The sequence below is a fragment of the Corvus brachyrhynchos genome, unplaced genomic scaffold (genome assembly GCF_000691975.1).
Source record: "Corvus brachyrhynchos isolate BGI_N302 unplaced genomic scaffold, ASM69197v1 scaffold69, whole genome shotgun sequence".
Taxonomy (NCBI): domain Eukaryota; kingdom Metazoa; phylum Chordata; class Aves; order Passeriformes; family Corvidae; genus Corvus; species Corvus brachyrhynchos.
The window spans coordinates 1096757-1122294 of NW_008240228.1; the positions used below are offsets into that span (position 1 = coordinate 1096757).

At 39.4% G+C, this 25538-nt stretch overlaps 1 protein-coding gene across 8 annotated transcripts in view; it reads right to left on the bottom strand.

Annotated features, from left to right (window-relative positions):
• MACROD2 (MACRO domain containing 2) overlaps nucleotides 1-25538 on the bottom strand; it is an 888200-nt gene that overhangs the window by 708207 nt on the left and 154455 nt on the right. Inside the window, exon 1 of one of the 8 annotated variants that reach the window (XM_017745242.1) lies at nucleotides 849-1039. The exons of the other annotated variants lie outside the window; for them this stretch is intronic. Coding sequence (XP_017600731.1) covers nucleotides 849-936 — 88 coding nt within the window. The 5' untranslated portion in view covers nucleotides 937-1039. Of the gene's footprint in view, nucleotides 1-848; nucleotides 1040-25538 lie in introns of those variants that run through there. 8 annotated transcript variants of the gene reach the window in all.

Consider the following 25538-nt stretch of genomic DNA (forward strand, 5'->3'; position numbering starts at 1 on the left):
ATCCATTTTGTGCATCAATTTGTGGTTTGCTCAGCCACTTAAAAGTTGCCTTCTAGATCATGAAGGTATTTAACAATCTGGCTGAGCTGAAATGTAAAGCAACAGGAACTTCTTTCAGCACAGAATAATGAGGGCAAAAATATTCAGGTCTACTAGAGCCCATTCTTCATCACACAGTTTAGGCCATTTGTGTGGTTTGTAAATGTAACATTAAAGGGAATCAGAGTGCTGCACTATATAATTAATCCATTTAAGTAGAATCATCATCAATATTTAAAAGCCTATGCAAAATAAAGTAAGACATGGTCCAAGGTTCTAACAGCACAATTAGAAAAACAATTTTGGTAGTAATTATTCCAAAATAATTACTGAAATTCATATAACTCATGCATCTTTCCAGTATCCCAAAGGAACTAGAATATGTTATCTGGAAAACAGGAATAAAAAAAATCAGAGTGAAGTTCTTCAAGCTTTCTTTGCTTTTGTCTTTTCAAAATTACAGCCAGCTCTGAACCTCCCAAAGTCTACCTCTATCTTATGAGCTTTTTCTTCTACTTTTAAATTTAAAACTTTGGCATGGCACTCGTGGTGTAGCTAATCACTAGGTTTCATTTCAGTATTTTGCTACAAAATAACTGCCTAATATTTGACTTCTGTAAGGAAAATGTCAGATTACAAAAAGCTGTAATAAAGCAAGTTACCTTCTGAAAATGAAAACAAAGTTAAAAGGCAAGAAAAACTAAAGTATTTCAGTTCTGAAAAATTAATATTCAACATTCAGGCTTCAAAACAATAAAAAACCCACTAATTTCTTATGAAATCAAAGACCACTGCTGAAAAGAAGCTACCTGGGGCGTTGTCCTGCCATTTTTCCACGGGGTAACCAGCAGGAAGAGTTTCCCTGTGGTGCAGGTACATCCCACACTGCTCCTGCATTACTCACAGGCAAACCAAGCAAGGGCAGTCATGGCTCCAGCTGCAGGGCGACCTCAGCGGGTGTACTTTCAAGCCAAAGTAGCACATGTCCACACCACTGTTTTTTCTTAGGCTATTAACACTCATGAACAATTCCGTTTAAAGACAAGAAGAAAAAAAAAAGGCACACCTGATGTCCTACAAAACAAAAACGGCCCGGGTGTTTTGGTTTGGTTTTTTTCAGCTACACAGACAAGACTTCACTTGCAACTTTTGCCTCCAAGTTAGAAGAAGGCAAGGTGTTATTGCACTGTTTTTGCAAGAGCGGCCTGCAAGGAAGATTTTGACAATGAATTACAAGCTCCTGCAAGCAACTAGCGCAGACTTGTAGGAGCTGAAGAGCCTGCAAAGCACTGAAGTCAACTTTAAAATGTGTCCAACTGGGTGAGTGTAACATGCTCTGTATATGATCATGTTGCATCACCTCTCTAATGATCCTTTCTTTATATAGCGTGAAATTAGAAGCAGCTCCCACTGTGGTCAGTGGGAGCCACATTACAGAAGAAACAGAGAATTTGGTTATGTATTTTAAAGTCAGGGGGGTGTTTTCAAACATAGGCCCAAAGTGTTCCTATAGGGCTTAATATTTGTATAACAACAGTCATGTATTCCTTTGTAAGGGAAAGTGGAACTTAATCACCTCAGTATTTCAGTCTAACCAGGAATAATGCATTACGGTAGAATATGGACTGGACATCATACACTGCCCCTAAGAATATTGTCCCAAATATTTCTGTATCCTGCTGTCAAGTACACTATCTATACTTTATCTTAACTGTCTGTTTCAAAAAGTTATAGCCTAAAAAAAATCTGGAGAAGACCACAAAAGACAGTAAGCATAAAGTGTAGCCATCAACTTACTATATCAGAGACATCAGAAATTGCCCCTTTTATGATAAAAGTAAGTCAGCTTAGTCAGATCGATCATCCTCTCCATTTTACTGCTCCTGGAACGTACAGTCCACAACACATCTTAAAATGGAGAAACATAAACTAAATTTGAAAAAAATACAGTAAAAAAGTACTGTTAGCTTACCATTTTCACATTCCCCGAAAACTTTAAAAACTCTATTCAGGAACTTTAAAGAAAAGGAAGATCACAAATAATCAAAAGGATGGGAAGGCCTGTAGATATCTTCAAAGGCATGACAGAGCCAAGAGCCCAGATGAAATCCCTGGCAATGACAGATTTTAGATTGTGTGGGACAATTCTTTGTTCCTGTCATCTTGTGGAGAGTTTCTAATCTTTCCTAGCTGCAGATGCTCACGGTTCGTGATTTATCTCAACAACCATCAGATCGAGCTGTGCTGTGTGGCTACTTCCCCACCAAACAGTGCCCTGCACCCCACTTCCCTGGCCATCACCTGTGTACCTGCTCCTTGGGCTCCCCATGGCTGTCTGAGAAATAAAGCAAGGAGTCTATCTGTTACAGTCTTAAGATTCCTCTTTAACACTAAGATTACAGGCAAAGGAGATTAAAGCTATTATCCAAAATTTTGCAGTAAACAGGCAATGTTGTTAAAAGGTTGTGCATTTGAGCAGGTAATATCTGGCAGAAGCAGCATTAAGGCTTTGATGAAAAATTTACTGAGGTTATGCTGGACAAGGAGCTTTCATTTTCTGTGAAGCACAACAGGAGGGCAGGATGTCGCACTGTCAACGCTGATAATGCCGTACAGAAAGAAAAATAATCATCAAGTTGCAACACCTAATCAGTAACTTCATCATATAGGCACCAGTGGGTCATCCTTAGAATTTCATGTCCTTGCTTCCTGCTAATTCCACTGATCAGTTTAGATATGGAAATGTTGCATGTATCAAGCAGGACTCACGCTACCTTGTTATGTAGGGCTATTCCCAGTTAGGCAACATATTTCCACAGTCTAGAGGAGACAAGATTTTTGGATGGAGAACACATGAGGAAAACCCGTTTCCCCACCCCAGCCAGTGATGACAGGCAGGCACTGTCCGGTGGCAATGTGGGACATCTGTGTTCTGTGAACCCAAGACAGATGATGAGAATTCACCCTCTGGTGGGAAAGATGCTTGTGGTTAATTTACCACCATCACCACAAGCACTTCCACCACAAATCCTTTCAGCCATAACTGCTACCCAAAACCACAAGAACTGCTCATACTTGCTATTTCTGCTACTATTTTTTTTTCATTGCTCCTAGTCACAGTTTGCCCAATGATTCAAGAGTAATATCAGCACGTAAAACAAATAAGTGAACACGTTTGCCCCTTTGCCTGGGCCACAACTCAATCACAAGTTATTTTGTATAGTCTAGAAAATATTCTCACTGAGAATTTCAGTAAAAAGGACTGTGGCTCCTGAATCAGAGCTTAGGACTGAGAACAAGAAAGAAAAATCCTACAAACAATTTCTACAGATAAATAAACCAAAGATAAACTGGGGAAAGCTGATTAATCACTTCAAAGTATACTGCTCCTTTTTTGTGCTCTTACTGAGCATTTTTAAAGTGTTGCTTAAATAAGGACTTCTATGCTTTTGATTTACCAATCTTTCTGTAAGGCAAAAAGGGAGACAAACACATGTAGCTCAAATACCCTGCTGGGATGAACATTGGTTCAAAAACCACGCTGGTCCAAGCTGAATCATTTTTCTCCAAAATGCTGCAATATATGCAGTCCATCTAGAGCAACTTTCTAATGCCTTGTTGTCAAATGAGATGATATTTTAATGAGTTGTTTTTCCTTCTATACTTTACCTCGAGGAAAAATTAAGATCATAAGAAGCTCCAAGCTTTCACATAGACCTTTTGAATCCAGGATTACTACGTAACTCCCAGTGGTCTATTCCACATCTAGGAAATACAAACAAGGATGCTATAATCTAATCTGTGCAGAGCAAACACTTCATTTCACTATTCTAATACTGCTAGAGTGATTTATGAGGCAGCTGAGTAATTCTGAAAAATGTACTAAGAAAACAAAGACAAAATTAGGCAAAGTACAAATGTTGTTTATACGAACACAGAGACCAGTAATGTCAAAGGATATTACAGGCATCCTATGCCATACACAAGCACATCTGTGAGGCAGGTAAAGTATGTTTTTATAGCTGTTCAGAAAAGAAAAAGATTAATCATCTTTTAAAGCTCTATATAAAATTACTTTTCTAGTGGCAATTAATAGAGAGAGGCCCCAGAACACCAGTCACATGCTCTAATCATCAGGGGGAAATAAATTATATGACAATAACCTCCCCCAAACTTTAGTGAATACGGAAAATTCTGTTTTCTCTTGAAGAGCAGCCACATCAATGACACATTCTATACACACATTAGCAAAGAGATGGCTTGGTGGAGCTAGAGAAGATCTACTGTCCCTGAAGCATCAGGTAGGGAGATTGCAGTCCAAATCCCACATGACTAAATACCCTGCATAAGTTTATGGTCATTACTTGCAGGAAAAGATGTCCTGTTAATTTATCTCACATAATGCTGATATCATGCCTACCAATATCTATAAAACCCACCTATGGTCCCAAAATGTTACCAGAACATGTTAGAGGCAGCAAAACCCACAGTGATCTGGCTGGAATAAGGGACTGCACTGGAGCACAGCTCTTTTCTTCCCCCAAAGTCTCAGGCAGTCTTTTCTTTATACTTCAAACAAATTAAATCTACTGCAATTAATGATTATAAGTTTTTCGTTCAATCAGGCCATACTCCTCTAGGAAATTAACTTAGCTATTAAAAGCCTAAAGGCTGGAAAGGAACCTAGTTAGATGAGTTTTACCTCCTCTGTATTGCCTGTGTAATCAAATGCACTTTCCCCACCAGTTTAATTCTAATCAGTTTAATTACTGAAAATTACAATAAAAAAAAAAAAACAAAACAACAAACCCTTACTTCTTACACCAGAACAAAGAAGAAAAGCTACATGTGGTAGCAGAAGAGAACTGGGTGACAACACTTTGATACTGCACATGAGGAAGAGGAAATGACCAAAAATAAAGACAAAGTCAATATTCCTTAGACAACAGCTATCAGACTGAGGAGGTGGAAATAGCAAGCTACAAGCCAAGAATAAAACTCAGCACAGACTACTTCCGAGGTGTGAAGTTGGGGGGAGAGTTTATTTCTTCAATATTTCAACACCTTGACTACTCAGGACGTGTGTAGATCCACTGAGTCTTAATCTGTGTTTCCTACTCAGTCTTTTGGCCCAATATAAAAGTCTTTTTGCTGTAATATAAAAATAGTGAGATGAAAGGTGTTTTAAGCAAGTCTTTTAGACACACATGGCACTACACAGATATATTTAGAGAGAAAGTACATTTCCTTCACTTGATTTCCACAGCAAAAATATTTCTTACTGTTATGAAACTCCCTGTTTTAAAAGAAATTATTTCATGGTATGTTTCTCTTGCCTCTTGCCACAAGAAAACCTCCATGCCGATCAGAGCAATGAAAGGCAATATAATGCCTTTATTTCTTTTAAAATACCCAAAACATAAAACAAATCCATTCTTACATTGTATCTATTTTCCATTTCTCATTTCTCCTCTTCGTCCATAATGGCTTTGCTGTCTACTTCACAATTCTAAGGACCTCAATCAAGGCCATTTTAAATCTTCTCCATCCAGATGGCTAATCCCAGTAATCTCATTTAAACTGCTAGTTTACATTCTACTAATACTGCACAGCCATCTGATCTGTGCAAGGAAGGGGTAGGAGCAGGCTGGTGACTCTTACTAGAAGACATTGCAATCCCTGCACAAGCAGAACTGTCATAAATCAAGGATAGGTAGCAGGAGAGATAGCGGCATTTAAAAGTCTAAAAAGATTGGAACAAGTTCTTTTATCTTTGCTGAATTCACAAGTCAGCCAGCCCTGCATTTTGTAATGTGCACTGCAGAAAAGAGAAATTTTGTCTCACCACAAAAACTGTAGTCCTCCAGAAAGGAAACTTGTTAAATCCAAGGCAAGTTTTTAACTAATTGTGTGCACAATCTTTTAATTATGGAGACTGGGAGGAGCCAGAGGGTAGAGAGAATACCACAGAAGTATTCATAAGCATCCTGGAATATGCACAGAAACATGGAAAGGGGAACTATATAGACCTTACTAACAGGCAAACCATGCATTTTCTTAAGAGAAGTATGTCATGTTTCTTATAGAAAGGCCACTTCGCTGCAAGACAACACACGTGCTTTTCACAAAGTCCCCTTCTGTGCCAAGATGTCTGTAGCCATGAAGTCTTAGAAAGTCCCTTAGCTTGTAAAGAGCTGCAGAAGGCAGCAGTATCTCTCTGAGCAAACACACATCAAGCCTTTGTCTGAGTCTACAGGGCTCTCCTGGAGGGACTATTTAATCAAGGTCGAGATAGGAACTCCTAGGGTGGAGAAGCCTCATACTTATGTTAAATTCAAGTCACTCATTCACCACTTTTGTTCAAAAATATCTGGCCTTGAGCATTTTAAAGGCTGTAATGGGATCAAGCATATCTAAAAGAACAATAAATCTCAAAGTTCAAAACAAGTTCTAGACTTGGTAAGATGTCTGCATATATCCTGACGCAATCACAATTGTTTTATCCCAATCAATTAAGAGGGTATTTTATAAAACCCTTTCCCAAGTTTTTCCTAGACTTTCTTCTCTTAGAAGATAGGGAAAGCTGCAGAGAAGTACTTTGAAATTCCTGAAAGTTCTGACTTTTGAAGCACTAAGTAAACCTGCAATGACTAAAATGGGGAAAGAACTTCAATATTCCAGAAGCATGGATCTATTAGCAGTAACTCCTTACTAGTTGATGGCTTTCTTTTCTGCTCCATTCACAATAAAATTTGGTTTTCCTCTGCAAGATCAGCAGTTAGAAAACAGAGGAAGAAGAGAGGAACAGAGGAGAAATAAAAAGCAAACAAAAACACACATGAAAAAAACCAAAATAAAAAAAACCCCTAAGAAACAAACAAAAAAACAACCTGAAACCACACAAAAAAACCCAGCCAAGAAACAACCACAAGAAAGCACATAAAGGCAAGAACATAAGATTTGCAAAAACTCTGTCTCTTTTTTACCCCCAGAAGATACACCAATGTAGCTATACTTTAAATTCACATTATGCCTTTTAAGTACACCTTTATGAGGCTTTTTTAAATAACTATGTTTATAAAAGCTGCAAGAGGTCCTACAAGAAACAGCACAAAAATCAGCTGTACATGTTAGTGGGGGATACCCCCACCTTCAGCAAGGGTCCCTTTACTGTAACAAACTAAAGAAGACTCCAGACAAACTGCATCTCACATGGCAGGATCAGACAACTGATAAAAACGAACCATTACTAGTTAAAACGTAATCTTTAAAAGAATAAAACTGTATTTGCTTAAGGCATCTAAGATAGTACTTTAACATGAAGAAAAAGAAGCTGAACTGGAATTGAAACAGTCCGTGTTCGTTTACAGGATATTAACATCTACTCTATCACTGCCATTTCATTGAAGCTGAGGTGTGAAGTGTCTGTCCGGTGCACAAAACAGCCCTTCATAAAGACAAATTCACCTACTGGTGGGCCCAAAGGATCCTTGAGAAGAATGAATGCACTTAACCTGCATTTCCTGTTCTTCAAAATCAATAATTCTAGAGGATGTCCTTTTGGAGGTTTGAGTCCCTTTCATGTAACCTACAAAGCTCCCGTGGGATCCAGCCAAAGCTCAGAGCTGCAAAGAAAGCTCTCATGCCACAACTGCCACGAGGGTCACTACTGACTAAACAGCCAGGCTTAAAAAGATTAAATTCCCTAATCTGAGAAATACTGTTGAAGCAGAAGACCGGCTAAGTCCTAAGCATAGTTTCAGAAAACAAATCTTGCAGCTCAGCAATTCCACTTTTTACGGTAAGGGATGTTATGACAGCTCCACAGTGGATTCATATTTAAATAGAACTTAGTCCCCTTTTGCATCCTCCAAAGCATCCATCACTGTAACTTCAGCCTTTTCATAATTTAAATGAATAATCTTCAGCTCCTAAGTACGTCTTTAGTCTGTTTTGACAGACAAAATTAATACCTCTTGCAGTTACTGCTGGAAAGTACTAGAAGCCCCAGTTATCAGACACTTTGACCTTCCCCCTCCAGCCAGTTATTCATGCTGTCAGCCAACTTCCACGGGTCTCTGTCCTCGGCACCCTCGCCGGGAGCAGCCCAGCCCAGCCCAGCAGCCCCGCAGGAGCCGGGCCAGGCCAAGGGTGCTGGCACAGGTCTGCCCCCGACAGCACTTTGGGAACCCAAGCTTCCAGCTACGCCTTTGGCTCCACAGCGCAGGAGCTTTTATGCTTTTACAAACAGCGTCTATCGCTAGAGCAAAGGAAGTGTTTGGAAACCTTTCTACAGACTAATGTCCCAATGCCCGCAGAGAGCTCCATTTAACCCGCTACAAGAGAGAACTGTAGAGCTATTACTGAGGAGAAAAAAGTTCTATGTATCTTTATGTCAAAGCCAGGCTATTTGGGGGTTTTGCTTATTTATTTAGGGGGAGTTTGTGTGATTCTTGGGGCTGTCCTGTGCAAGGCCAGCAGCTGGACTTTGATGATCCTTGTGGGTCCCTTCCAACTCAGAACATTCTGATTCTACGCATTCTAGTTGTACTAGTTAATTTTAATCTATGCATAATTTCTGCCTTGGAACTTTTGACCTACACTGAGCCCAGAGATCTAGTGAAGGGGGGAAAAAATAAAAAGACAACCCCAACAAGGCTCAATTCTCCGCTTTCCCAAGTCTCCCCAAGTCCCCAGTCACAAACCACTTTTCTAGCCAGTAAAAGAAAACGAGTTCAGGAAGAGCAGTGATGTTTTCATACTGTTGCCATGGTGTAAAAGTATTATTCCATACAGGAACTTTCATTTCATTTGTCATCAAAATCATACTCAACAGGTAAAGGCATGGGAGGCATCAGACCCTGACAGCCAGCAGCCTTGAGCAGGGTTGATAAAGAGCCAGCAAGCTGGAACTGAATCACGCATTACATCCCAAGGTAATTGATAAAATGATAAAATTGGTAATATTGGTAACTGGAAATATTGATAAAAAAAGGTTTTACCAATATTAATTAAGATGCTTGGTAAATGCATTAGGAATCCTTTATTAACATCATCTACTTCATAATGGACTACAAGCATTTATGAATGGTACTGAATTCACATGTGAAAGAATTTTGTTTAAAAAATACAGTGAAAAAGGATGACATGTTCCACTTTAATACACTGTTTAAAAAACTCACCACAAGGAACAAAATCCATGAGAAAAGATGCATGACATTGTTTATTCATGGAAAATCTTAAAGTCTGAAAACTGTAAGAACACCTGCTGCATCCCAAAGAAATCTTTTTATGAAACTATAATCTTTCATTTTGTTAAACAAGAAATACTTTGAGAATTTACTCAGCTGCAGTTAAAAAAGCTGTACCTATAAATTCTGCATAGTGTCATCTACTTATTAAATTCATCAAACTGAAAAAAATATTAATTTCTTTTGGTGAAAAAGAAAACTATTGAAACGTACAGCAGCTTTAAAAACTTACAAGAACACGTATTTTTTCCTCTGATATTCCTTCCTTATTTCCTTCATTTTATTCTAGTTATAAGTGGCTGTATAGATATCTCTAGAACATCGGGTTGAGATACTTTTATTACTATTCAACCGCCTAATGATTTTACTTTCCATGATTTACACTTGGAAGAATGTAATAGCAAATACACATAATGACAAAAAATGTTTGCTAAACTGGCCAACTGCAACTAATGTTGCTGAAACCACATGGGCAGAAAGCAAATTGGGAATTGGTAAATGACAGTGTTTGTAAGATTAGATTTCACAGGGTGTTCACAAATAATAATTTACCATAATGAGCTGCTCTCCTTGGTTCCCCAGGTAGCCATCAGTCTTTCTAGAAAGCAAGTTGGATGTAGCCACAGAACTTCCCATCCTGTGGAGCAAACTCCCTCTTTCCACTGATCGTACGAGGGATCCAGTTAGCTTTAGACCTACAGGCTTTACAGCACTCACACCATGTATATTCAGGGCTGGAAATCTGCACTCTGAAGAAGATTAAGCGACAGCTGGGAGCAGTTTTCAAAACCTTGAAGCATGAGAGACCCCAGTGGTTTGGGAGCAGATCAACACGTTCACTTTGGTACGATACAGTCAACACAGTAGGGAAGTCCAGGCTTTCACCCACAGTAACATACACACACAAATCCAGTGTTAGAACTGCAGTGAGTCCTGTGCAGAAATGCACAGCAGGTACAGTGGGAGGGTTCAAGCACTCAGCAGATACTGTCACAAGTGGAAATGCATCAGAGGCTGACTCCGACCAGGTTTGCACCCACAAACACAAGTTAAAGTCAGCTTGTGTGAACGTAAAGTTAGCAGCTGTACTTTCACATTGCTCATGACATCTTTCTGTCCTGAGACTCCTGCAAGGGATTGTCTTCTACGACCATTTCACCGTTCCATGACTGCAGTTACGTTTAAGTAAAGACAGTTGCCAAAAAATCCACAACTTGTGGTATTTAATTGAAAGCAACCCTTTGGGCACTGCTACTTCTGAGCAAAGAGATAACCTTGAGCCCAAATGAGGTATTGTTATCAGGGCCAATAAGCACAATTTGTCCAAGATTTTCTACCAAAGACAAAGATGTTGTCGGCACGATTTTCTTTCATCTTGTCTCAGCTCTCGTGTCTCTGATACCCCACTCATGGTTTCCCTCCCCCTTGATCAAACCCCTACATTTCTCCCCTTTCCAAGGCTGCACACATGACATTTTCTCACAGCCACATCATCTAGAGGTACTTCTCCTTTCTTTGGTTTCTCTCTCAGCTGCCTTCTACCTCCCCAGGTTTATGTTGTCCAACCAGTTTATTTTACTACACCCCTCTGCCCTGCCTGCTGCTCTCCTGAGCTGCCCTGTGCCCATTTGCTATCCAGCTTTCCACTGCGAGATGACATTTTGCCTTTCCGTTTCGGCACATGCAGTTTCCAGTAACCGGATTAAAGGGACTTAAATTAGAAAGAAAGGAAATATATAAACAAGCAGCTATAAGTGCCTAAAGCAGGTTTCATTCAAGCAACATGCATGTTTGAGAAAAAACCCCCTTTTTTTAATTGCCCCAATAAATAGTGCCTGAAACTTCCCTTATTTTCTGTCTTTCAGGGTCATCCTTCAATAAAGACACCTCAACAGACTCCTGGGTAAGTGAAGAAAAAATTCAGATCCAAATTAATTTATGAGGGCTTTCTCTTGAGAGGGAATGCAGCTGCTAACTGGAAAACCTTATCTGATAGCCTGGGAGTTAAAAGGTCACAGGAGACTAGGAAGTAGCTGATTGAAGAATAGCCATTATCTTTTCCTATGCATTATGGTAATTTTTTTCTATCAAAATCAAAGCTCTTAAGAATATTTTACTGGACACCATATTGGTCATTTAAAATTTGTCCTGTGGTGTCTTATAAACGTTGGCAATATAATTACGAAACTGCAAACAGCAATGTGTTGTGGAATCACAGTATTTATTGAACAACAAGTATGTAAGACATAAATGTATATATACACTCTTAAGATCAGATATTAAGGCATTTTTCAACAACAACTCAGATGTATAAGCAAAAATTTCACTTACCAAGATTCATCACAAATACTGAATTATTAAACAAACAACCTAAATTGGATATTGAATACCAAGCGTTACCACAGTGTGGAAAAAACCCTTGCTTCCCTTGAGACTAGAAAATTTAATCAGCCTACAAGAAAGAAATACTGGGAAAGTTAAATTTAGTGCTCAGTGAGTAGTACTTTAACCTCCCTGTTTCAGCAAGATTTAAGATTTGTCTCAGAAGAGTTATCTCTTCTCAAATTAACTTTACTCTCCCCATCCTTTCTTTGAGTTGTTTATGCAATTAACAACAAATAAAGCCAAAAAATCCCATATCGAAATTACATTTCCACTGTAGTAGGTCAAACAACAACCCTCCTCCTTCCATTAACTGAAAATTAACTTTTAGATTAAAGCCCCAAGTTTTTTTACTTATGACCGTTTGTCTTGATTTTTATCCCATATTTTCATGATGAAATGCTGATGGCAATGTCTAGGTTCTAACCACAGAAGCAGACAGTGGAAACCAGAATTAACGACAGAATTGGAGGCTTTACGACACAAATTAACCTGCCAGTGTCCTGCCACCTGCTCTACAGGAACTCCTCAGGGGTGAAGTTGGGCTCTGCAACCGTGTGAGGTTAAGATTATAAGCGATGTTTAAACCAGAAGTTTAACACTGTAATACATCATCTGGAAAGCAGAGACTGAGCAGTTACATTTGAAAAATAATTCCATCTAACAGTCCTTAAATAGGAAGGCAAAGAAAATACAGAGCACTTACTAGTGCAGATCAAACCCTGCAGAAAATGGTGTGCACAGTTTAGCTCCAGGAAGGACTATTGTCTCTTCAGCCACTCTAAACTACCTCCAAATCCCACAGCAGATCTGGTGTGTGGATGTCAGTAGAGCTTGGATACTAAAGGGCCCAGAAGCTCTTCTTAAGTAAAACTTGAGCAGGTCTTACTAAGAGGAGCTTACAAAGTGTGATTATAGGAGAAGCAGTCTGTCTTCAAAGGGAAGTCCTCAGGAGGCTCAGTTCAAATCCACCAAAGTAGTTTTACTTTGTGTCCGTCAACATAAAATGGCTGTTTTCTCCACAATGGGAAGAATAAAGATATTTCCCCTTTATATGTTCAGAAATAAAATTGTTGGGATACTCTCCACAAAATGCCACTTGTGACAAAAATGAGACAGATTGGGAACAGCTTACACAGAGTGGAAAACTCGCTATTTCGACATATTTCCAGCCGCTGACAGGCAAGGCACAGAACAGCATGTGCTAACTCGTGCTTTCCATAGCAGTGTCAACCCTCACCGAGTAACCACAGCACGATGGACAATACAGAAATCATGTTTACACAGCGTTTGGCTTGTTTTCTCCGTGCAGGATTTCCCAAGCCTGAGTCATTCCTTTATAAGGTTTAGTCCTTCCTCAGCACTACTCTCTAATGGTAATTGTTCCCTTGATACGGTTTTCGTGCCGCCCATTAGGATGTGGACAAGGTGATCAGAGCATCTCAAAACTAAAAAGACAAAATACTGGCAAACTCACTTACTCATCCTGTTTTCTCCTTCTTAATTTCACTAATTTTACATAGCAAAACATGGCAATCCCAAGTATGAACTGGGATCTGAAACACCAACAATGCTCAGAGCCACAAAGAGCCATAATGAGGAATAAGCCATGAATAAAAATGTTATCAGTAAAAGGTTCACGCAGCCTTCAGTTCCACCTGCACCAAAATGCACCAGGTTTAGTCAAATCTACAGAACAAAGAACAAGCATCAATTATTTTCACCTGGGTGCCAGGACCGATGGGAAAAAAAATAAAAAGCTTTAAAAGTTCAACTGTAGTTATTTTTGGTTTTGTTGTTCCTGTTTTACAGCATTAAAAGGGGATACCTTTGGAGTACCTGAAACACATCATCATTGCCCGTTTAACAGACACAAAAAGATGCCTCTCACATCTGGCAACAGCAATGGAACAACCTCAGTGTTTTAAACAAAGGTTAAATAACTAGGAAGAAATAGCAAAGCATTAACTAAACACAGTGCTTTACACATAAAACCACAGACAATAGAAATCATTAGCTGGGTGAATTCATGGCTGATATACTGACTCTCAAAAAGCATGACTTTAAAGGCTATGAATTTCTAAAGACTACCTCTGAGAGGCTTAGAAGGTCAAGGCCCATTTCTCTTAATACTATCACAACAGCCTCATCCTTGTAGATGGAAAACCTGCTGGTTGACTAGTCAGCCTAAGGAAGAGATGCTCAGGTGCAGAGCAGGCTAGGCCCAGTTTTCCAGAAAGAAAAAATATTGTGGGCCAAAAAAAGGAGGGGTTTAGTGCTTTTGTTGTTTTTTAAACTTAGATGGAGATACAATGAAGGCACATTTCTTTGGGTTGCTTTACCAAAAAACAATCCAGTGCTAATATCCTCCCAGGCAATTCTAAAAGGAATATAGTTTCTAAGAATTTGCAAGCATCTTTATCTTAGCAGCCATGTCGACCTTCCTATGAAATGCCACTGCATATATTGGTTGGTTTGTTTTGTTCTTTTTCATTTGTATCTTTCCTTTCTCCTTTGAAAAGGAGAGAGAAAACTTCTTGCTCCAAGGCAGGTACTCCTCCGTTCTTCTACACCTGGGGTACTGAATTGCACTGAAGGATATATTTCAGAAGCTATGTCCTTAACAGTGGTCAAAAGCCTGCTATTTAGAAGTGTTTACAATATTATTTAAGAAAGATCCTCTTGTTATAATGTACATACATAAAATAAGACAGTGGAATCCAACTTGGGTACTTCAAGAATCAATTAACTTCAGTTACTCATTATTTAAGAGTTGCTATATGAGTTATCAACTAAGTCCCATCACAGTCAGTGGAACTTTATTGAGGATACCTCAGGATTATCCAAAGTGAAGCTCAGAAATTTGACAGAAATTAAAAAGTGCAACTTACATACATATATAGCTAAGAGTTTTCTACACTCCAACATATGATATGGAAAATATGCCAGTCAATCTTAATTAAATTCTCTCTAAAAGGAGTAAACGCTGATTGCCAGAGAATGAGCAACCTTTATAAACAGATATTCCCCCACACTTTCACAGCCACTGAGGATGATTATTCACACAGACAATTCTAGGAAATCTATTTCAGCATCTTTTATTATGGACTAAACCCGAATCTGTGCTCTGCAACAATGGAAAAATTGTTAACAACATTGCCTCTAGAGAGGGCTGGGTTTGGGTTTAAGACCCTAATTTTCTGGGTTTTTTGCTGTTGGCTTCAGTGCTATCAGTTGTAATTAAAAACATAAAGTATTACAACCCACCTCTACAAATAAATTCCTGAATCATTGCAATGCACGTCATTTTCCAAGTATATATATCTTAAATATTACAAGTGTTATCTAGGCTTCATGAGCAATCATAATTCTCCTCTGATTTTTCTTTCTAAAGCAGCCTTGCCTTTCCAATCCTGAAAATATAATACTTAATTGCCTGTGTCAGACTGAGTGTCGCTGCTGCTTCTGCCACTAACTAGAGGTCTAAACATCTCCATGGTCCTAACACACTGCCAAAAACTGATGTGGAAAAAACCCAATCAAAAAGTATCGCTTACAATTAGAAGAATCACAGCCTTCTAAGGGCAACCATATTGCCTGTTCCTCCACCAGGAAGAGAGACCCCTGGGACAGCATCTAGGGACAAAGCAGATGACATTTTCATCCTTGCCAAGTGCTGCTGGACCACTGTCTACTGCCTCCAGGTCGCCGTGGCCCAGAACAGAGGGTTTGTTCCCTTAATTCAATATGGTGAAGACCCAGATAAACTCTGCAGCCTCCTCCCTGCCCTCTCCCCATGCTCCTTGTTCAGGCGCATGTCTCTGAAATGTAAGGGCCAGGTCACGCTGCACTGTGCCTGTACAAGCAAGCATGGATTCTATGCAGCTTCTTTAGAAGTTCTAACTTACTATGACCCAATAAATTTGCAAAACATTGCAAATTTTGAAGGGGTTTGATAGGATTTTTTCCTAATCATACTGTTTGAATACTCCAATGGCTGGATAAATAGAAGTTAAAGATCTCCATGATTCCAGTTCTATACAACACTTCTCTGATTTACAGCCTCAGAAACTGAAAAATAAAAAGATCCAAAAGCCTATTCTTTCAAGAAGAGGGGAAAGGACATTGATACTTTTTCTGCCTCTACAAATTCAGGTCCTCCAAAGACAGAGGGCCAGTATAATGAAGCAACTGACTGAAGTAAAAATGAGGCTCCATGTGCCATTTATTCCCAAAGGATGATCCACTATGCATACTTTGTACTTTTCAGCAAGGCTTATTTGGCAGTAATACGGAGGCTCATGGAGAGTTTAAAGTCCACATTGCTTTTTACATACAACTTCTTACTGGATTGTGTTTTAACCTGCCCCCTGCAACTGCCTTTTGCACATCCTGCTTCCAGGAAATGACTGCTGCTGCTGACAAGCTCCTGCCCACTAATCTCAGCTAAAAAAGACAGGCTGCCACTTCGTACAGAAGCAGCAAAACAAGATCTGAAAGGTCTGCCCTCAGGAGAAGCACTTGTTCCTCCCCTTTCCATATACCAGCCTGGGAATGGAGCGGAGTAGCCCCAACCCCACAGAAAGTGCTGATGCTGGCACAGGGCACGGAGAGCAGCGATGCAGGAATTCAGGGACACGTAATCGGGAGCAGGGAATGCAGGTCACCAAGTAAAACCAAACACTATTCTGAGGTCTCCCACTCCTCTGCAGATGTTCCCACCTGTGCCTTTTGTACCAGCCAGAGCACGGGATAAGAAACAGACTCTGTAATTCCTTTCAACCCCCGTAAGAGCACAAACTCAGAGGCCCTGCCCTAATCTTCCTTCCAGCATTTCTTTGTCTTGTTGAAACTCAGCCTTGTTCTGCAGAGAGGAAGAGACAGCAGCCAGACATGATGGATATGCGACTGGTCTACTGACTTCTTCCCACATACCACCACGGGATTTTTCTAATAGACTGTACTTTCTGCTGTTTGCTGGTTTATTTTTGTAACTGACCTTTCATAGATGGCAGATGGTGTTCTGGAAGATCCTTTTCTGGAAGGAAAGACCATGAGAACTGCAGTACTCTTTCAAAGCAAAGACCCACCTGGCCTGAGATTCTGCTCCTAACAGAGGCATGAAAAGATGACCAAGAACAGGATAATCAAGCACAGTATTCCCAAATACAGTTACTCTTGTTGATACTCCATATGCTTTCAAGCTGACAGAATTCCTCAGTTGCCTTTAGTTTCTAAATAATCCCCAATGACTTTCTCATCCATGAACTCATTCAGCCTCTCTTTCAACCATAAGCAACTGCAGTACCTTTTGGCAACAAGTTTCACATGCCTTGTACTCATTGCACAGCAAGTCTGGCTCCTGCACACTCCGAACCTGGCACTGGCTCTATTTATGCAGGTGTTAGAAGTTTTATTTTTTTATTACACTTCTTAATAACTTATTCAGAACATAAAATGCTTACAGTCTTCAGTTTTCCCAAGCTGTGTTCAACATAATGACATTACATCTGCCACTTTGCACACCAAAACCCTTTCAGCCAACCATTTACACAATTATTAATTCACCTTTTTCATTCTTCATGAAGTTTGGGAAACATTTGTTTCTTTAAGTCTCCAACAAGAAGGTTTGCTGTAGCATCGATCTCTCTGGTTGACAGGGGTGAGGAGCATTCACAGCACTTTGTATATCCCTACCCAAAATTCCACAAAAGTTAGCTCATCACTCACCTTCCCTCAGTAGACTTTTTTGCTATGTGCCTTACTTACAGAAATTACGTTAAAGATATTTTCACATCTTTTCCATCTTAAGTTTTGACATAAGAGTTTGCTTTTTCTTTTCTAATCTGCAGACCGTCAATGGCACAGGCCTTATCCTGGAAGGCATCACATGCAAAGGGTGCAAATCCTCCAGAAATGTTCCACTTAAGGAAAGACAAGTGAGCCTGAGACACCTTCAGAAGAAAAAAGGCACTAAATGTAATCAGCTTAAATTCTTTCAGTACTTTTAAATTCATTAGTATTTCCAGGTAGTGCTACAAGTAATGCTGAAGGGCTCTTGGGGAACAGAGGATCTTGGGTAAAGCAAGTATTTGCTGTAATTTGATTCTGATGAGAACAAAATAGATGGAATTGTCTGGAATATATTTGTAACAGAAAGACTTTATTAATAACAGCTTTTTGACCTGATCATCCTGGCATACAGGTATGCAACTTGTCTACACAACCTCTTCTTTAACTGATGACTAAATGAGAGCAAATTAATTTGAATAAGAAAATGTTACTTAATTAAGAAAACTCCTGTTATTTTCCTATTGCAGGAAACAAATTTCATCTGACAAGTATGAGGTAAGATTTTCATATACGTAGAGTTTCACCGTATTAAAGAACATTACTTGAATATTTATGCTCAATTTTAGACGTGAAACTTGCATAATAGCAGACAACTATATTTCAATAAAAAATATTAATTTATATATTTTAATCTGTGCAACTCTTCTTCATGAACACCTGATGCCATCAATATGCCATTTATCATGAGTATATTAAATATTCTCTATATTCATCTGTACAAAGCCAAATTCTTTGTTTAATCTTTTGAAAAAAGACTATGATGATTTGTCTTTCCCCAAACTTTCAGACCTATCAACCTCTCTGGAAAAGTCAATGTAATGAACACAGTTAAAAAATCAATTTCTATTGATGGCATCTACACCTTTTTTCAAAGCAAAAATATTCCAACCACCAAATGAACTAATAGGAAACAGAAAGAAACATGTTAATAATTAAAATTGATCTTGTGAGTCAAACCAAGACAAACAGTCTAATCAACTAGCAATAAGTAAATAAGAATTACAAAAGAAGTGCACCTGTTTAAGTTATGATTTTGGACTTTATGTTAATGTTCTGTTGAGGAAAATGAAAAACTCAACCCAGTCCTCAGAGCCCCATCCTCCAGTCTTTTGCACAATACTGAAACTCAGACAAGCCCAAGATTCAGATTGCAAAGAGGCAGATTTCTTCTCTGTTGTCAACACTTCTGTATTTGTTTTGGTTGGCTTGACTCCTTGATCTCCAAGGAATTGTCCTGAAGACTACAGGCAGATACAGAACCGGAAGAGCAAAGAATATTTAAGCAGCAGAATTGCTCAGTGGGAATATGTAGGTGTTTGTCTGCAACATTAAGATTCTGACGTTGTTTTATTTTCAAGCTCCTTTCTAGCCTGAACAGGTTAGATTTAAAAACAGGCCTTAAAGAAGCATGGTGTTTCAACTGAACTGATGATTCCATTCATTGAATGATTAACCAAGTTCTTGAAGTTTTACTTTTGGCATTCACCTGAAAGTAAGCAAAGCAAACCAGATAGTATTCAACTGCACTTTTTTTCTTTTCTTTTTCAATATATGTTTCTCGAAAACAAGAGAGGTGTTGATTTGATCCCAAAGCAATATTCAGCCTGTATTGTGTCAAGCAGGCACTTCTCCCCTGATGGATGGTCTAATCCATGCTAGAACATCTCTGACACTAGAAATTAGGAAAGGAAAATTCTTTGCTCTTCATGTTTACCAGGATTTCAGTGCAAATCCCTTCTGATATGTGTATTATACCACAGCAACATCATTCCATACATTCTACCAAAAGTCTTCATGATACGCTCCCAGGTTTAAGAGGAGACAAGCTTTTGTACCAGAATATTCACCTGAAAACTGATTTCTGACATCCAGTGCAATTTATATAACATACACTTCCACTGCAATGTTCGGGACTTAAAAATCAAAGAGGAAAAAATATTGTAACACTTTGGAAATTACCCTAATTTCCCAAATGCAAGGGCCTCTTACTGCAGACTAAATACTGGTTTTTTCAACATATCTGTTCTGACCCCACTGCATGTCCTTTCCTGTTGGCATAAAGGGTTGCTGTGTCACACCATACATTTCAGCCCGTTTTCACCACCACAGAGTATGCAGATGACTCTCAGATGCAAATGACTATGCCAACAAGGTAAAAGAGAGTTATAAGTGTTTACTCATTGTAGACTTAGTGTCCAGTTAAGTGAAGGGACATCTTCCAGCTGAAGTGGAAACCCTAGCAAGACCTGTATCAGTCTAATGGAATGGCATTACACACTTATAACATTTGGGACAGATGTGATCAGCAATATTTTTCTTTCTCCTTGAGTAATTTCCATCATTAAAAATAACTCTGAAAGACTGACTGTTTCCTAAACCAATTCTTCAATAGATTCATCACAACAGATGGTTTGTTCACTCCCAAACACCAGCTTCAAGCAAGGGAAAGACAAACAGCAACAGTGCAGTAACCACAGATACAATGTATTGGAGTAACTCCTAAATTGGAAACTCAGGACAGAAAGAAGTACCACAAATATTAACAGTGCCGAACTAATGTTGGTAGAATCCAGTAAGCCTGTCTCATCACCTTGGAAATAAATTATTTTGCTTAGAATCCAAAACTTCTTTAAGTAACACAATTTATTGCCTCAAATCTTATTGCAACACCTAACCACCAAATGCTTCTATAATGCTTTGTAAAATGCACCTTACAAGGTCTGAACTTTAAAAACTTAAAATCAAGATTACAATCTTTCATCTGGCTGCTTTGCAGAGACTAGAATTCAGCTAGAATTATATTTTCTGTTATGCCAAATATCCCACATCTAAATCCCTTCATGTTCTGAGGTGGAAAAAAGCCAAAAGACAGTCACAAGCTTCTGCTCATTTCTGGAAAAAGAAAGTCTTACTTTTTAGTTTCAGTATAACATTTTGTTCTAGATATACATATATATATATTTTAATACAAGCTTATGCTAGCAAAAATCAGAACTAGGAAGCTGGTTTAGATCTAAACATGTCATGCTAAGAGAGTTCTGGGTTTTGTCCCCTAGGAGCAAAAATTCCCCATCAGCTACAACTTTTTTTCCATCAGAACTTAGCATTTGATTGCACAACATTCTCCTAAAGGAAAAGCAGTCCTCCAGTCATTTAAAGTGCAAACAAGCTTCTAGGCCACTGGAAAACCTGTTGACATTACTGTTAAAGAAAAGAAATAAACACCTTTCCTGTCTAACATAACCTAATCTGTTGAATTTCTGTGCAAGGCATTCTGGAGTTCAGTAAGATAGTTTCCAAACAAAGGCCAACATTGGAATGAGTATTTGTGCCTCAAAATTACACCTTCTATTATACTTAGGATACACACATTTGAAAGATCCTGCAGCCTGGTCCCAATAGGATCAGCCATTATACTTGTATAATTTCTTTCCATCTGTAATTCAGTGCATTAGGTAATGAGCTCTGGAAATTTGCAAAATGTTTTTTTAAAACTGCTTTAAATCACATTAGAGACAACAGACAAAACTAAATAACCTGCTTACTACTTTACAAAGTATTTTCATCAAATTATGAGCCCAACAACCATTTCAAAGCTTTGGTAAAAATAAAAAATGATGCAGCCACAGAATAAAACCGAAGACTATAAAACTCTACTGCATTTTATTTGGCTTATTTTTTTCAGAGAGATTAACAAGAGCTACACAATTTACAGCTACTTAAACACAGCTATCACTGCATAAATAGCCAATATCACAGTTTCACACCATTGACAATAATTTCTATCACAAAAGAGATATGATCCGATCTGCCATTGGATCTTATCTCTTTTATTTGAGATATTTGAGTATTTGCTATTCAAAGGATCTGGCATACCAGTATGTCTAAAATGATCCTGAAAATGAAAAAAACCCAAACCTAAACCTGTTTTGTTTTGTTACACAGCAGGGAAGACTTCTGCGTTTACACAGCATTTTCAAAGGAAGCCATCAAACAGTACTTCTTTCCACAAGGCCATCTGGAAAAATCCCTGCCCCACAGAAGACACATCTCTCTTCTGCCCATGTCAATTGTCAGAGCACATGAGCTCTCCGCCGCTGGATTTCCAAGCAGACACTTGTTTTGATGCTGAGAAGGCACCAGCAGTGAACAGCTGGAGACCCCTGAGGATTTGCTCGCTCAAAGTGCAGTCCCCGGGGATCCCGGCAGGTGCCAAGCAGCAGCAGAGCCATGGCAGCGAGCAGCTCAGGGAAGGCTTTTCTACAACACCTCTGCCTGTGAAAGGGCCACACACCCCATGTTCTACAGCCCTTCACTTGCCGTGGCTGCAGCTCTCAGAAACACTCCTCGAAACCAAGCCCCCCACCTTGCATGCAGCTGCATCCAAGTACAGTGAGTGCTGGTGAGGCATTTTAGAGCTGAAATCTGGAAAAACCTAGAGGTGGATGTAGCCCGAGCCCAGCCCCTGAGCTCTGATCCTCAGCAGTGGTACCTCCAAGCAACTCAAAGCCTTGCTGTTTCCTGAATTCTCCTTTTCTCCATGACTCCACCTTGGTTTTCTTTATAATACACAACCCAGCAGCCTTCTAGGCAACAGCCCCTCAGCCACAGACACGTTACCTGCAGGAATGAGATCCACAACCTAAGCAGGGATTATACAGAATTTCTGTCCACAGTTATTTTTCTCTCACAGCACTCAGGATTTTTGGAATCGCTGAAGTTGATCTCTGTAGCCTAGTTTATTTCTGATCCACCTTTCTCCTGTGTTACAGGGAATTTGTCCAACAGTGTTGTCACAGGATCACCACAGGGTAAAGATGAGCTGTCACTCTTACCCCTAGTTTTAGATCTTGGTGAGATGCAACCAATAGGACATTCACTCACAGAACACACCAGAAATTTTACATTAATTTATGCTGGGGGAACCACTTTTTAACAACCTTATAATATTTTGAAAACTCCCTTTGTGCCAAGATTGTTCACACAGAATGAGAGCTTTTTCTGTATATGCAAGAGCCTTGGTTTGTGTTAGTGCAGTAGCTGTGCCTGAATTTTAATGCTTTACAAGCCTCGTTATGAAATGTCTGTTCATTTGCACTGCATGTACCTTTTCTTCCCCCTCCTGAAAACCACATTCCAGCTCATCTGCAGGAATGAAGACACCCACCACAACTCCTCCCCCCCAACCTCCTCAGTACAGCTTTCTAAGTTCCCACCTCGCATTTCCTCAATTCTGTGAGAAGGTGACAGTCTCTGCAAATAACAATGTGCAAGCTAAAACTCTGGATTTTGTGTAACCTTCAGTAAGTTCCTAAAAGCTGTAACTGACACATATTTCTCTGTAAAGTAAATGCCAGTAGAAAACTAACTTTCAATTAAAATACTCATTTTCACAAGGGATTATGTTTTTTTGCAACTTATCCTAAAGCTCTGATCATTATTTCTCATATCATGATTACGGTGTGTGAAAGGCTTGAGGTGCCTCACATTTTTCAGTGGTACTCGCCACTCCTTCAGACAGGCAGACCTTTGGAAAAAACAAGGAAAATGGGGAAAAAAGAACCCTAGTCTAGACTTAACCTTCTTGCAACCAATCGTTTTACCTCAACTCACTCTCGTACATAATGCTTGGGGTAACAGTACAAGGTGCACTGTCTGCAGGCCAGCACTGGCCCTGCCAGACCAGAGCACGAAGACCCGAAGATCCATTTCATTACAAGATCCACAAAAAATGTGAATCTTCGACAGCTCCTCCCTTCTCTCCTCTCCATTCCTACCCAGGCCACACCCACCCTTGCTTTACAAAGGGGATGATTACACATCCTTCATCTTTTCCACTACAACCTTCCACTACCATGCAAAGTTAATCCAATTCTGAAGGAGGTCCCTCTTCTCATCCAAGGAAAGGGAAAAAATCCTTGATAGTTGGTACATTCTGCATCCCTTTGAAGCATCTTATTTTACAGAAATATGTTATTTCCAACCAACCCATTCTTATTGTTCATTTAGAATACAACCAGCTTTTTTATTGCAAAATAACACTTAGTGAGAAATAGTCCTTTAGCAGATTTCATTCTTTCGCTATTTTTTGCCCAGCTCGAATGCATACACACAATAAATAAGCTATAATTTTGGTTCTAAAACAGCTGTCATCTCATAAAAACTTGCTGCTCACAAGCAATGTTTGTTGCACATTCAATCCTATGAGGATATAATACACATAATTATGCTATTGTTATTAAGGCAATCATAACAGATACCATATGGACTTCAAAGTGGCTTTGAGAACCATTTTTTAATAAACGCAACATCACTGACACATTTTGGAATAAAAATCCATTCCCTAAACTGCACGCTATTGGTAACATATATAGGTTACTCTTTTTGGGGTGTTTTTACGCTGTATGTACTGAGAGTTAACAATACAACTCATAGCTTCTATTGAGATCTCACTTTCAAAGGCTCTCCAGACTCACTGCACATCATGTTTTTAATACAACAGTGACTGCATGCCAGAATTCAATGCTCCTGCAAATATGCCAACTTGTAGCTACTTTCAAAATGAGCTACTCACTAGGAATTAGTGCCAGGGTAAATCAATGGCACATTCAGCTAGATGTCCCAGCTCTACGAAATGAATTATACGCTATATACAGTCCTTTTGTACATGTCTGTCTTTTTTGCATCTTTATCAACGAAAGCTGAAAAGACTAGAATTGAAGTTCCAGAAGGCTGTAAATTATCCAGCAAAGGATTAGCAGAACAGGAAGCAATTTTGTCTACCTGCACATTTAAATACTGGATTCATGTATTAGAATAAATTCTACACTGTCTAAACCATTTCACCCCTTCTCAAAAAACGCCGCTTTCTTTGGATTGTTCCCGCTGTGACACACACAGCGCGGCGGGATGCTGGGAGCTGCACCAGCAGCCTACTAATAGCTGAGTGCTGGGGTGTTGTTGGCAAAAAAAAAAAGTCACTTAAGTTGTAACAGCTAATGGTTGGCAGATAATTGGGGGCAGCAAAACTGAACTTTTGAATGCTCAAACAAAAAACTGCTACTTGCTAGTTGCAGCTGGTATGGACACGAGACAGAACCAAAAACTAGGAGGCAGATCACACGTGCTTCTGCAAATGGGACAGTTAGACTGGGAAAATGGGAGGCCTGGGAAGTGGGAAAAAGGAAGGGAAGATGCTGGTTAGATCCTGGAGCTCAGGCTCATGCATGGGGGCAGATATCAGGAGCTTGCTGTGAACCTGACTTTCAGTCCCACCTCCTATGGCCAAAATCAACCTTGCAGGGAAGGGTGCAGATCAAACAGGGCGAAGCCTCTCATCTCGTTGGTTCGTAAATAAACTGCAGTATCCAGACATACCATGTAGGAGCTTTGCCCCCATGTTTTTAAAAATAAGTTTCTCACTCATGACATGGAGTTCATCTCCTTTTCCTTAAAAAAACCAATGCTGCCAAGCGTGCACTTGACCAATCTGCAATGCTCTTATTGCAAAATCCGATAAGCCTCAGGGTTGTCTACTCTTACGAACAGCAGGTAAATTTTAGAAGTAATTGAAGCTCTTGGAGTTGTGTTTGTGAGGGAGGAGCCTTCTCCACAAGGCTAAACAGCAATATGCAGAAGAAATCTCAGCAGCCTGTGTTCCATTTATAAAACCTTCTTATTCAGTACCCTTTCATTCCCTTCAGATATTCAATTAATTTTCCATCCACATCTCAACAGTGTGACTGGCCTTACAAGTTGTGTGCACTTGTACCATGTGTTCATCATCTCCTCCTACAGAACCAGCTTCCTTTATCTACTACAACCTCAGAGGAACATGTCTAATTCCACCTGACTTCACCATTCAGAGATAGTATATCATATTTATTTTCATATGGATTATGCACAGTGCCTTAGGTGCTTATACTATGGGCATTTTTTAAGTGTAAACTTGATTGATTGGTCACAAGACTGTTTTGGATAGCTGTAAAATGGATTTGGCCCCCAGCCACAGTT